The following is a 13,901-nucleotide window of genomic DNA, read 5'->3' as shown; positions in this document are numbered from 1 at the left end:
CTGAGAGAAACTGTGTCCTCAGATGATCACAGTTTCAAGTCTGGGAGATTCTGTTCTGTGAGGGGAGCTCAACACGTCGCTTTGGGTAACTTCGCTGAGGTGCAAGGCACATCTATGTCTGCTCCATGAAAAATAATACTGTAAGGCTTTGTAACAAAGTAAAGTTGGTGGTAAGGTTTTTTTCCACTGCAGAAAGCCTAATTAACCAAATTTGCATTTAATTCCAGTGAGAACATACAAGTTAAGTTCTGAAAATTGGGTTGGATTAGTGGTTCTCAAACTCAGCCGTGTGATGTTTTTGTCCTGAAAATGAAGTGTAACACCAGTAAAGAGCTCAATCAGAACATCATACATAAATCCTGCTAAATGGCACAACAGCACTATCTGCTGTTTGGTCTGCGCCTCCAGTCAATAGTATGAGTAGCAAGGGATTATGGGTAATCCTCAGAGCAATGGATTCACTGCCATGACATAATGTAGCTATGAATATCTGTGGACAAAAAAACGTAAATAAACAGAAAGAGTAAAACTTAATATAACAGTATTTTGTCTTGATTTTTGCAATGTTTTCAACTAATCCATGTTATGTATTGATGATGAGGTTTATGGCTAGCTAAAAGTAACAGGTGTTGTCTTTCCAGGGAGAGAACAATTAAGGAACATTGTAATAGATTTGATTTTAATAGCAACATTTAGAAAATATTTTAAATATTTTGCAGATAAAGGGGCCTCCAATAAAAAGGACACATTCCTGAACTTTGTATGGTATTTAACATTTGGTTGGAAAATACAAACAAATGTTCCAGTCAGCTTCTCTGTTTTACTTATTTACAATTCTTCCTGGTTGAAAGTTCTCTGACAAAACTTAAAATTGCAAAACTATTAGCATGAAAGAAACTAGTGGGACCTTTTCCCTGGTTCAGTGAAAATTCCCGTACTTTAATTATAAGTTAATAAAACTCTCTTTGACCGAACAGAGCTAAAGAGTTTGTGCAAGAGTCCCTGAAAGTGAAAGTAGCTACGGTTACATGGACAAAAGTAATCAGAATAAAGGGCCGTCTGGAATTAAAAAAAAAAAAAAGCGTCATGTAAAAAAGCCAATCGGAATATGATAATCGGATTAAGATCAATCCGAATGAGAGGGGTGGTTATGCTGATTGATAATCCGATCAATGTGCGTCTAAATCAGGCTCAAGTCATTCCAAATGTAGCAAACTGACCCGAGTGCACATGTGTGCCTCACGTAAACGTGACATATTTCCACGTTGGAGAGTGGCGGCTATACGTTGGGAGGCAAAAGTGTCGGGGCTCCCAATACAACCTTTCTGTTCGAAAAATTAAAGAAGCTCCAAATTGTTGCTTACACAATAATGTTTCAACCGTAATTAGAACATTATGCAAATCTAGTCTGGGTGCTCAGAAGACAAACAAACTCGTATAATACGGCTTTGTTTACCATTTTCGTGGTTTAGCAAAGACGGAACTTCTTCTTCTGTGTTTTTTTTTAGGGGAATTTGATAACTGCGCGTGTCAGAGTGGTTCTATTCTGAATAAAGCCAGGTGCATATACACACACATTATGATCGGATTAATTGTTTGTGTGCCCATATAAATGGTGCAATCCGATTATTTAATCCAGATACATTTTAATCCGATCATATAATTTTGTGCATGTAAACATAATGTGGGAGGTTTCACATCAGTATATGAAAAACAAATCACAAGCTTCTATTGTGCATATATTTTTTTCTAGAAAGATGGATCTTATAAGAAGGCCACTTAATTTGAAGGATATTTAATAATAATATAAAAAAATCTAAAGCAAAAGAAGTAAGCATGTAAGACTGACAAAAGGACAAATTGCTTGTCTGAAAGTTGGATGATTACTGCACTTAAAGAGTTTGTTTGTGACTCAATAGATCTTGACTTCAAGTGATGTATGCTAACATAATTCCCAGAAATCCTTTTCAACATTTGCCCCCTTTGCACTTTCACATTCATCTTTTCACTCTGGCATCATAGATTTACAACTTTTAGATGTATGACCCTTCAGCTGCCACGGCTGACGGATGAGCATGGCCTTATTGGCCATCAGATAGCAGGACATAAGGGAAAGGCAGAGTGACACAGTAAGAGAAAGATAATAAGGAACTGGAACATACTTGAAGCCTGGTGCCATGTTGGCACAGGTCCCGGTACGAAGCCAGATGCAGTAAGGATCACGGGAGGCCAGACAGGCCCTGGAGGGAGAGATGAAAGGGGAAAAAGAGGGTAATTTATCGTTATTAGAAGGTCCAGTGGGTTCCATTTGCTTTTTTTCCGTGGTGTGAAATTCACAGACAATGGCAGAAATTAAAGTAGTTCATGAAAGATTTAGAACTCCCTGCTTTCCAATAGCACTGATCCAATTCCTTTATTATCACATAATGATTTCTTCCTTCGCTGTTTGTTTTCATTGATTCGGCTCATCTAAAATGTTTAGATCTGTAAGTTAATAGTGGAAGCCAAATTGTGTTTGTAATCTCCATTCAAAGGACCAAGTTTAGGATGTGATAAAAACAGGGCATACACACAAAAAGAGAACAGAGGCACTGATCCAGGAGTACTTTCTATGTAGGAGAAACACAACAACGTAATGCCAGCACTAGTTCCTTCAGTGGCTTCATCTCGGAGAGAAACAGTTAAAAAGATGAACTCTGAGTCGGTTTTCTCATCATGATCTACTATGAATCATAGTTCACTTAGTAATGCTTTGATGGAAACAAATAGTTTCTTCAGTTTAAGCTCCTCCCTTCAGGTAGGAGATACGCCCTACCAAGGTGTTGATCCAACAGACTGAAAAACTCTTTTGTCCCTACAGTCACTGTTTTTTTAAACAAACTGTAGGGTCAAGACTTTTAATCAGGTCCTGATGTAAGGTCACTGTCTAATTGCTGCTCGTTATGTTTAATTTTAACTTTAACGTCAGCTTGTATCGTTAATCTTTACTTCAAGTCTTAGCCCCAGTCTTTTATCTTTTGCAAATGTATGTTTTAGATTGATTTCCTTTAACTTTTCTAAGTTGCGTCTCATCTTTGTGTCTTGTCTATTGTCCATATTGTTTGTGAGATTATGAGATGCTGCAACTACTATTTACTTACTGCAAACAAATTGCCCTTTGGGGACCTAAGAAAGTAAAGTCTAAATTAAATTAAATAATTTGGAGGGACTTCAAATGACAAAAAAAACTGTGTTTTAATTTCTTAATTTAAAAATATAATCTAAAATGTTTCTGGTGAAATACAGGCTGAGCCTCTAAAGCTGTCACTTTAACATAAAAGCTGAACTTCCAAATGGCCTTTTGAAGGTTGTCACAAAATATCCTCACAAGGCAGAAAACTAAAGACAGGTTCAAAAGCATACTCGCATTCGATATCAAGCACACATTCATAACAGAGCATCTAAAAGTCGAGCGTCTTTTGTTTAGAGACAGGGAGCTGTCATGCTGTCTCTTCATGTGTTTTTTGAAACACACACACAGGCAAACATGCCTGTGACAGCAGCTGCCATCAGGTAGCCGCTTCAAATTCAAGAAAACCCTCGGCAGCACAAACATCGGCCGCCGTCCCCGACCACATCGCACGCACGCACGCGTTCACACGTCAAGCCTCCAACGCCTTCATCCATTACCAGTCCAGTTTTATTTGCGCTCTGCCTATCACTCACGCACCAACACACAGCGGCACGACTCACGATCAAAAACACCGAGCCGACACGGGGGCCAGCTGAAGCAGTTGTGTAAGTGTTTACCAGTGCTGTCACAGAGTCGCACCGCAGGTCATTCTGAATACAGAAAGCAAGTCCCGGCAACCAGGTAGTGAGGTCAAGGCGAAATGTTTGAGTGCAAGAATGTGTGATTCCTGGGACTGAAAAAATAAATATTGTGAAAGGGAAAAAAGCTCTTTAAGTGTGTTTTTTTTTTAAAGTGAAACAAAATGTGATCTGAATGTGATCTTTTTCTCCTTGAGTTAAAGGATACTTGGTAAGCTGGCGTTGCTCTACAATTATATTTCTAAAACAGGACATCAGGAAATATGTTCCTGTTGTACACTAATCAGGTAGAACATTGTGTTCACCTGCCTCTAATATTGTGTTGGTCCCCCTTTTGTTTCCAGAACAGCCCTGAAGTGCCAAGGCACGGTCTCTATTAACCCCTGAAGGTGTGCCTTGGTCTTAGGCACCGAGACGTTAACAATCGATCATCAATCTTAGAAGTTGATGGATTTGATATTTGATTTTTTTTTTCACGACACCAGCATAGTATGACGTGGAAGATTTGGAGGACAACTCAACATTGTTGTACCCCTCAAACTATTCCCAAACCATTTTTGCTTTGGAGCAAGGGACGTATTGCCGACGCAGGAGGTTGCAGTCATTAAGGATTTGCCCAAAGCATAACACTACCTCCTCCTTCAGATTGCCTTCTTCCTATAGTACGAGCAGCTAGCTTTTCACTATTTCTAATGCTCACATGTCCATCGTCGGTCTTTTTGGTAGTGCTCATGGGTTCGCATGGGTAGTCTGTCTAGTCTGGTCCTAAGCAGCCCGACACAGTATAAACTACAATGCACTGTGTACTCTGACACCTCTCTCTCAGCCAAGAAAAAGGGCCCATTTTAACTCTCCACCTGTAAATGCATTTGGCATAAGATCCTCCTTCCACAAAAGGTTATAATAGGTGTAATGTTTGGTTGAAACAAGCTAAATGTAACCAAATGTACTTCAGCAACTATTTTCTAAATTAAATGTAACACAGGCAGGCAGGCATCATTTGCACTCAACTTTCTCTGTCGGTTTTCCCAAGTCTGACTTAGTTAGGTGTAAAACCCCCAGTGAAACTACCTCATGTGTCTGACTAGGAGCAAACAGTGTGTGTCTTTGCGTGATGGAGTTACAGCTGGTGGAAGCCTCTCTTTGCCACTGCAGCTGTTGCCACACCAGACTGGCTGGCTTTCATTCATCCTGCTCCGTGATTAAAATGAGCCTGATTAACGCCAGGGTGTGTGTGGGTGTGTGTGTATGTGTGTGTGAGAGTGTGTGTGTACACGTGCATCCCTCTCAAGTGATGAATGTGCTCTAATTTGGGCAGTGAGCTCTGTTCTTTTCAGCCCTAATGAAGTCTATAAATACAGTCCTTTTATTTTCATAAATTACGATTCAGATCCCCCCCATTATTACCCCCGAAAACACATGTGTTTCTACAATATTTATTATGTTACCAAATTGGGCTCGCTATTTTAATATTTTAATAGATTCCCCCATTTTGTAGTTCACAAACTTTGCCAAACTCATACCCACTATCCTCGTTTCAATTTAATATTTCAAAAACGTTTTGATAGGGATGCCCTTTTACTGGCATTAAAAAAAAAATAATTGGTTTAAATTCTGCTTTCTTACTTTTTACATGCTCCGTGTTCGGTGCAGCGGCTGAGTGGTACTCGGATAACACAGCTGGTAAAGGCAACAAACAATGCATGGTGGTCCTTATCCAACTCCAGTCCCAGGACCCTCCTGTCCTCCTGACCTTGAACGTTGCACCTGAGCGCACAAACAAACAGGAAACAGAGCGTTGCTCTCAAACTTGGACACAATTCTCATCACCTGCGGTATGCAGGCTCAAAAAGAGAAGAGCAGTACTTGGAGGGGTTATAGACGTCAATGTCCTCCAGGAGTTTAGATCCAAAGCTGTCATTGGGATGTGTGCTAGCCAGAACCTTCAGCACACGGCCATCGTCTGAGCCCAGGAACATCACTGTTCTGTCCTTAAGGGGACCGGCTGAAACATCAACCACAATCTGGGTCAGCTTGGACCTGAAACAAAGAAGGAAAAGAAAGGCTCTGTGAAGGCTCTAAATAAAGTCGCATGTAGTCCTGAAATTATAAGAACTTACAACAATGGCTGAACCTCAAAGTCCAAAAGTTGTGGAGAAACATTTAAATCATCTTTTTTTAATTAATTTATAGAATTTATTTTATGCTGGGATTATTTCTCTACTTTTCCTCTAAACTTGCGTTACAGTAACTTTCCAGTAGTTATTTTATGTAACTTTTTTTCAAAGGGAAGCCCACAGGAGTAGTTTGTAATTCTAATTTTGTCCATATTTCCTGATATTCCTGAAACAATGGGCCATAAAATCCAAGACGCTAAAGCTACTAAATTACAAATGCTGCAGAAACATTCCCGCTATGTGGAATTTTATTTTACTTTTAGTTAATATGTGAAGCCCACTTTTAATTTGACGAACTGTTAAATGTGTTGACAATCAATCTCTTTAAAATCACAAGCTGTGTTTCCATTGACCATCAAACTGCACAGATTGTAATTTGTAAAATAAATTTGCTTAATGGAAACGCGCTCTTAGCTTCCTCGATAAAATGTTGTTGCGCTATGATTTTTTTAATGGGTTATCACATGAACAAATTTACTAATGTGTAATTTTAATAACATTTCTTATTTAATAGAAATACCGCGACTGCATAATTGTGTTTTTTCGACATTAGCAGATTGTCAGTAAAGTTTTGCCACTTTGTAATGGAAGTTTATTTTATCATGTCAAAGATTTAAGTAAGTATAAGTTTTACCTGCTTGACACTCGTCTAAAAAGAGATAACAGGAAGGCAGGACATTTTACAACAAACTTGCCCTATTTTATCCTTTTTTTAAGTGTCTACTTCTAATCATTAAGGACTTTGTTGGATTGTGACACATTGGTCGCCTTCTAGAAATATGAGGGTGAAAATGAGGTTTGTCGTTCTTTAGCTATTTCTAATCAGAACATTCCGTTATAGTCACTAATTGTAAGTGTGGTAATTTATGACGAAAATACTGAAACTTTCCAGAGATATGCTAAATTCAAGATGAACAGCTCCGAATTGTCCTCCTTTGGCCACGATACACAGCTGACTACATGCGACCAGACAATAGGATCCTCTGCTTTTGGCATGTTATTTAAATAAAAGGTTAAATTGCAGCAAAATTTGGTTCCAAACCTCTACCTATTTAAACCTATTGTTAACATTGAAACATCTAAACTGGCCCACGCAAAGTAACAGATGGAGCAAATATCTTCAATCACATTCAGATGTTTTACATTATAATAAAAAAAAATCGGTCTCACAATGATACAAGATTAAACATTCTCCAGGGTTTAGAAACCTGCACCAATTCTTACAAAAAAAAATAAAAAATCATTAGCTAGTTGCCAAGAAAAACAATCATCAGTTGGACTCATTCTGCTGTGTTTTTATCATCACTTATCCTTGTTCTACATAAAACTCACATCAAAACGAAAACAAATTAAGCCTCGCGCCTTACTCTAGAGCTCCAGCGGGCTCAGACTGTCGAACTGACTAACGTTATATAAAAAGGAGTCAGCAGATCGGCGCTGCCCTTCGGATATCTGCATCATCATTATCTGGGTCAGCTCGGACCTCTCCAGCAGAGAGGCTAATTCGAACATGGAATTAAGGATCTCATTCTCATTTCAGACTGGTAATTAGAATCCATCAGAAACTCATTTGAAATCTGCAGCCGCAGATTAAAAAGGTCATAGAATCTCCGAGCTGCCGAGTCGGAGGGAGCTAGAGCAAAAACTTACTGTGAGCCAGCGACTAATCACGGCTGATGCTGATGATTATCCTCGAGCCTTTAGGTCGGGATGGTGAATTCACCGTCCCACACCGTGGCTGTAATTTTCTAACCTGCCTCTTATGGGTACACTTCACACTCTCCTCTTTCCTGTTGACCTTTCTGAATTATATTTTTATTGTCCTGGGCTTCCTGGGGCACTTGGTTTCAGATGTTCTCTTAGTGAACTACTCTCGCACGGCTACATTACATCTGACAATAATTACATGAACATATCTATGTGTGGATGCCAATTTCTGCCAAAAAGAAAAACTGGAAGAACAAGAAAAAGAGCATGAAGGTAAGGGGGTTTAGGCAGGTGTCATCTGTGGGTGTAAGCCAGTCAATACCAGCTTATCTTGCGAAGCAGATTCCTTCCCTTCCTTTATCTACGACAGCTGTAACCGTTTCTACGTTTTCTTTCTGACAGCAAACGACAAACCCAACTCTTGCCGCCCACATGTACGACTTGCCTATTGTTGTTGATTTGGACCAGGAGTGCTAACTAAAGGTCTAAAAAGAATACATTTTTCCCCAAGCCCGACATGCAAATTTAATCAAACATTACAGAAGATCTAGAGTAGAAAGTAATGGCTCCTGTATTTCCAACATGGCGCTCCTTGCACTCTTAGCGGGGGATGATATTGTAAAGCCTAATCAGTCACTTTCTCCGCCACTGTGATTCAGCCTCTAGACCTGATTCGCCCCAACCTGCGTTTCATGGCTCCAGTAAGAAGGCGTGAAGCTGTTTTCACCTGCTTGACGTTCGTGTGAAGCAGGGCCGGTCGTTGACAGAGGGTACCGCCTCGTCCATCAGAGGATATGACTTGATGAAGGTCAGCATCTCATCTGGGAATTGAACCGAAGATTTGTAGTCCGAAGCTGGACCATCGCCTGCACAAGTGCCAGGCCTGGGGAGAAAAGAAAAAAATAAAACTATTGACAATCTAATATGTCATTTACTTCTAGGGGCCACTGTTGCTCAGTCGGTAATCGTCCTCCAATTGGAAGGTTGTGGGTTTGATTTCAGCTTCCCCTGACATGTGTTAATGTGCCCCTGGGCAAGGCACCTAACCCCAAGTTGCTTACCAATATGCGTATCGGTGTATGAATGATTGTGCTAGTGAGTGTGTCTGGGTGAATGCTGTATAGATTCAGTCCATCCACACAACATTTTAGCTTCCTAGGTTTAGGTTTATGCTCCTAATTTGCATAATTATCCCTTACCTTGGTCTGGGAACCTGCTCGTCTGGCACTGGAGTCCAGGAAGAGTCGCTTGTTCGCTGCTCTTTGAACTTCCCGTTAAAGACTTTCTCGATGTCGTCCATATAGAAGGCACAAACTGCTGAGCCCGGGATACTGGGAGAGACACAGGGAATAAGGAAGGGAGGCATAACATCATTGTGTCCCAATTTTTAGTAAACTAAAAAGAAAAAAAGAGAGAATTTTGAAATTAAATCATGAATTACAGGAAGCTTAGACAACAAACACAACAACAAAAAATATGGGGTAAAACACAAGATGAACTGAACAAGTGGTAACTACACAAGACTCTCTGGACTTACAGTACCAGTGAAATGTTAACATATAGCTCACAGCTGTGTTTATTAAAGAAAATCCTAAATATTCCACTAATATATGGATAAATGTCCTTTACCCAAGTGCAGAGAAACCACAAACCTTTTGCAGCTATCAGCAAGCTTCTGGCATTAATCTGGCTGGACATTTGACAACTTTCCACGTAGCATTGGTACGGTTCATATTAACCGAATCAGGCTTTGAAGCATATTCTATATATTTTCAATTGATATGAGGTTAGAGACACTCTCAAAACTTAATGTTATTCTGTTTTATCTGTTTAATAAAAAAATATTTTATTAGCAAAGTTAGGTTTATCACCTTATGGGAACTCCCATTTGATTTGAAGAGAAGGTGAACAGTTTTTATTCCAAAATAAAGAAGAAGGACTTTGTGCAATGCATCAGTACCTCTAGCAGTACAACCAAGTGGAAGCTTTATCTTTACTAAACATACTTCTTGTCATCGTCTCATCAGGCCATAAACGTATTGTTTTTACCACAGGCGTTTGGCTCGTCTCTCTGGGCAGCGGCGATTTACAGTCAAGCCTAAAGGAGCTGATTTTGAAGCAGGCGCTTGATTCTTGGTCAGCTCCCAGTTGGCTCATGTCGACCACAAAAACCTTGCAATAATCCAACTTTGTCGCAACGTGACGGCCAGAAAAGCTCTGCAGCATTTTTGACTCACAACAGAATCCATTTAGCAATTTCAATTGTATGTTATCATAATGGCAACGAAAACAGACACTAACACTGGAGGCACATTTAGAGAGGACAGACCCCTGCATCAGTTTGCCATCGTAAACACAAGAATTTTATCAAATAAGCAGCAAGCTAATGAGGTCAGTCTTTCAGATTATTATAAGTACTTTAAAAATGGAAAGAAAAGAAAGAGCACAGAGGAATGAAATAGGTAAATGGATTAATTAATCGAAAATGGCAAGGGAAGAGAGAATCCAAGAAAAGCCTATTTATATATACTGTGAAGATAGCTATGTAAGATTGAACCTGAGAAGACCCTTTTTGACATGTTATTATCCCTGACCCAAATCTTAACAGGGACCCAATTTCTTCATGAAATCTTAAAGCCCCGTGAGTAAGAACCTGGGCACCACACCTTCCTAGTTTTTAAATGATGTCCTCATTTCCATAAATGTCTGCTGAAAAAAGGTGTCTTTGCTTTCCAACAATAACCACACACCTCCCTTGGAACAAAGATTTCCACGTCCACAATTGGTCCTGATTTTCCAAATGACCTCCTTAACAGTTTGAACACCTTTACTTTTTAACAGCCATAAAAAGCTACGCTAATTTCCTTTCATTTAAAGCAAGGATGTAATAAAAATATCAATTATAGTTCCGACATGCTTCACTCTTCTAAAACGTTTTCCTGCATATTTCTCCATAAATTCTCCAATTTGTAAATTAACTGTCCACTTTCTAAAATGCATTCACTTGAATATCCACTGTGCACATCTAAGAGCTTCCTCGAACTAATTTTAGAAATGCTAACACCCATTAATACACGTGATTTTTCCTCATGAGAAAATACATTAAAACTGCATATCGACACAAAATACCCAATACACTATAAAATCACCTAACAACTGCCTTTGTGAGATTACCTGTTGGACTGAGTGGTGAACACCCCAACGACAGCCGGCCTCTGGTTGATCTGCAGCACATTGGTGAGAGACTGAAGAACGTCAAAGTAGAAGAAGGAGTCTCCGGGAACTGAACAGTTCAGCCGTGCCTGAAAAAACACAAACTGGGTTTAGTGCTTGGCTGTACATATTAAACAACAGGATTGTGTTCTCTCCTGCTGAATCCTGCAGTGATACTTTACTAAAAATCAATGCAGCTTACAAGCTGTAAAATACACTACCCTCTTAAGAGTATTACACAGTATTTTTTTTTATTTAGATATATTAAAATCTGTGTCCACAGTAGCTGAAAGTGCACCAGCACAACTTGGAAATATATTACCTGACAGTTGTAATATTTGGTTTAATATGCAACGCTGCAGGATCCGATTTTCTTAACAGTGACAGATATTTTGTTCCAATCTTACCTTTTGCAGGTAAAACTCAAAAGCCTGCTTCAACATGTGATTATAACGTGTATTTAAGTCTACCACCATGTTCCAAAAAAGGAAGCTCCTAAATCGGCAATAGCCTAATTATCACATCTTAGATGTTTTCTTGCAGTGAAGTTTGTTTTAGTGCTAACGTCAACATGTTTCCTTTTGATTCAGATATAAATCGTTAATAATTTGTTTTGCAAAAACTGGAAATGTCATTATAAAGGGTCAAGAGAAACTGCACGATAAGCAGAACAGTGTGCATGAACTATAATACATGTATACCATGCAGACACTTATATAATACCCTATATTGCTGGATTGTGGCTGACAAAAATGACACAAAAGACATCAGGAATAAAGTTTCATTTGACAGTTCAATTAAGGTTATCTAAATCAGCTCTCTGATCCTACCACTGATCGGATACTTGGGATTGGATCAAGACATCCCTAACTTTGCTCAAGGAAATCACCTTCAGGAAGGAAGTCCAGTATCTTTCCAGAACTCTGGGTGATCCTCCGTTATCATTCTTGCAGACACGCGCAACTCGAGAAAACACAACCTGTGGAAATTTGATGAAAGAGGATTTTAGAGTGGAAGCCATACATTTTTTTCCCCGCAGCTCATCGGTTTTATTAAAAGGCTTTAAGAAATAAAAGTATCTTTTTGGAGTAAAGACACACACCAAGCTACTTTTTAAAAAAAGATTTACAGAAATATGAACACATCCTTTAGGGTTTGTGTCTGCTTCATTGTTTTAAAAAGTTTTAACAAACTTGGTGCCTGTTGCTGGAGAATTTTCTCACACACATACCTTGCCCAGGGCTGTGTATTCCACCGCGATCTCGCTCAGGAAAAAGTAGACATAGTTACCATAGTCGATGGCATGCAGGAAATGAGGCTCTGCAGAGAGAAAGGAATAACAATCACCTGTTTTATCTATTTTTGAGGTGCTCTATTCTCTTTTTTCCCCTCTAACATTTAACTACCTTCTATGTTGTTAAAACTATCCCTGAAATGATCAGGATGGAAAAGGCTTGTTCACTTGATTTTACTTTCCAAATGCTGACAGTTTGACTTCTGCCAGAACGCTTTTCAGAAACTCAGAGACAAGAAAAATATCTTAGAATGTTAAGGAGATAAATCCAACTGTGGCATTCGCCATCCTACTGTCTCTTCTAAACAGGGAACAGATCTGGTATTCCTGCAATCCTCCAGGGCAAAGCTGTGCTCCAAGGGTGGATGGACAGTTTCAAATACACATATGTTATGTTGATCTCTTTCTCTGGTAAGTGGACTAATAAGGGGGCAAATATTAACTTTGCTATAAATGAAAACATTTTTCTCTATAAATTAAAACTACAGATTTTGCTGTTCCCTGTAGTTTTGGACTTAAAAGCTTCTAAAAGTGCTCACACTAAACATACCACACATTTGAAGTGTTTTGACAGTTAAACCATTTTCCCTCATTTACTTCCTTTGAGGCTGAAATAAAACATTTGGTACATTAAATCTCAGAGCCTTGGCTTTGGTTTCAGCAGGTTTACATCATGAGGTGCGTGCTGGGAAGATCTGCGAGCACGCCGCGAGGGAACACACAAAGCATCCGCAGAAGTCTGTGTCAAAGACTTCAGGGAGTCATTGCCTACAGAGAATATTTCACACAACTGGTAACCATTGCAATTTATTCTCTTAAAAGCAATGAATCATCTTTAAAGTTTTTTTTTTTGTACTGATGCAAACTTATTAAAATTAGAACCAAGGCTTGGATTTAAATTGTAGCATTAAGTCTATAAATGGTTCTTGCTGTGACTAAAGCGGTGTTGCAGAATGGGGCGGTGCCTAAATGTGATGAAGTTGTTAAATATCAAACATAGCAAATTGCAGATGGTGAAGATAACTCCGGCCGTGCCGCGATCAAAGCCATATTCCTGCAAAATACCTCGGAGCCATTTGGAGTCGTATTTGACGGTCCTGAGTACTGGCCGGCCCTCGCCCAGGCTTCTGTAGATGACGGCATCGCTTGCTAGAAAGTCTGTCATGGTGGCCGAGTAGAAATCTCCCCCTGAAAGCAACAGGAAACTCACTTATTACTACTTTAGAAAAAATAAATACATTTAAATCCCATCTATAGCAGATATCTGGATGTCCTGAAAATAGATGAAACGTGAACACGGTGTCTTATTGTATTAATAATCCTTGAACCTTTTAAATTTTTTTTTATTTAAAACCAAAGCCCCATTTTGGGGATATTATGCAAGAGACCAACATGTTTTGTACAAATTATTTACCAATTAAAATGTTGGTGTCTACTTGGATGTGAGCCAATCTTGGTCAATACTTCTGCTGCAAAGGTTATATCTCTGTACTTGCTTTGCACTTGTAAAGACAAAACATTTTGGCCCATATTTTTTTAAACATATCTTAAGCTCAATCAGACAGGATGAAAAATATCAATTTGTCTCGGATTCTCAATCAGATTTAGGTCTGAAATGGCAAATAAATTAGACAACATGCTGTGATATAAACTATTCAGCTGTGCAGCTTTGGTTGTATGTTCAGGGTTCGTCTAGATGC

The 13,901-nt window shown here is 39.2% G+C and overlaps 1 protein-coding gene across 5 annotated transcripts in view; it reads right to left on the bottom strand.

The window, feature by feature from the left end:
• LOC105918472 (semaphorin-6D) overlaps positions 1 to 13,901 on the bottom strand; it is a 206,955-nt gene that overhangs the window by 54,661 nt on the left and 138,393 nt on the right. For all 5 annotated transcript variants that reach the window (XM_036145465.1, XM_036145464.1, XM_036145462.1 and 2 more), the window contains 9 exons: positions 13,267 to 13,389; positions 12,139 to 12,227; positions 11,797 to 11,886; positions 10,869 to 10,996; positions 8,894 to 9,025; positions 8,422 to 8,577; positions 5,677 to 5,850; positions 5,437 to 5,577; positions 2,163 to 2,240 (listed from right to left, as the gene is read on the bottom strand). In XM_036145465.1, the coding sequence (XP_036001358.1) occupies positions 2,163 to 2,240; positions 5,437 to 5,577; positions 5,677 to 5,850; positions 8,422 to 8,577; positions 8,894 to 9,025; positions 10,869 to 10,996; positions 11,797 to 11,886; positions 12,139 to 12,227; positions 13,267 to 13,389 (1,111 nt within the window). The remainder of the gene's footprint in view (positions 1 to 2,162; positions 2,241 to 5,436; positions 5,578 to 5,676; positions 5,851 to 8,421; positions 8,578 to 8,893; positions 9,026 to 10,868; positions 10,997 to 11,796; positions 11,887 to 12,138; positions 12,228 to 13,266; positions 13,390 to 13,901) is intronic.

The sequence above is a fragment of the Fundulus heteroclitus genome, chromosome 13, assembly GCF_011125445.2.
Source record: "Fundulus heteroclitus isolate FHET01 chromosome 13, MU-UCD_Fhet_4.1, whole genome shotgun sequence".
NCBI lineage: Eukaryota > Metazoa > Chordata > Actinopteri > Cyprinodontiformes > Fundulidae > Fundulus > Fundulus heteroclitus.
The sequence above is the reverse complement of the archived record's forward strand: the minus strand, read 5'-3'. Positions and strand labels throughout refer to the sequence as shown.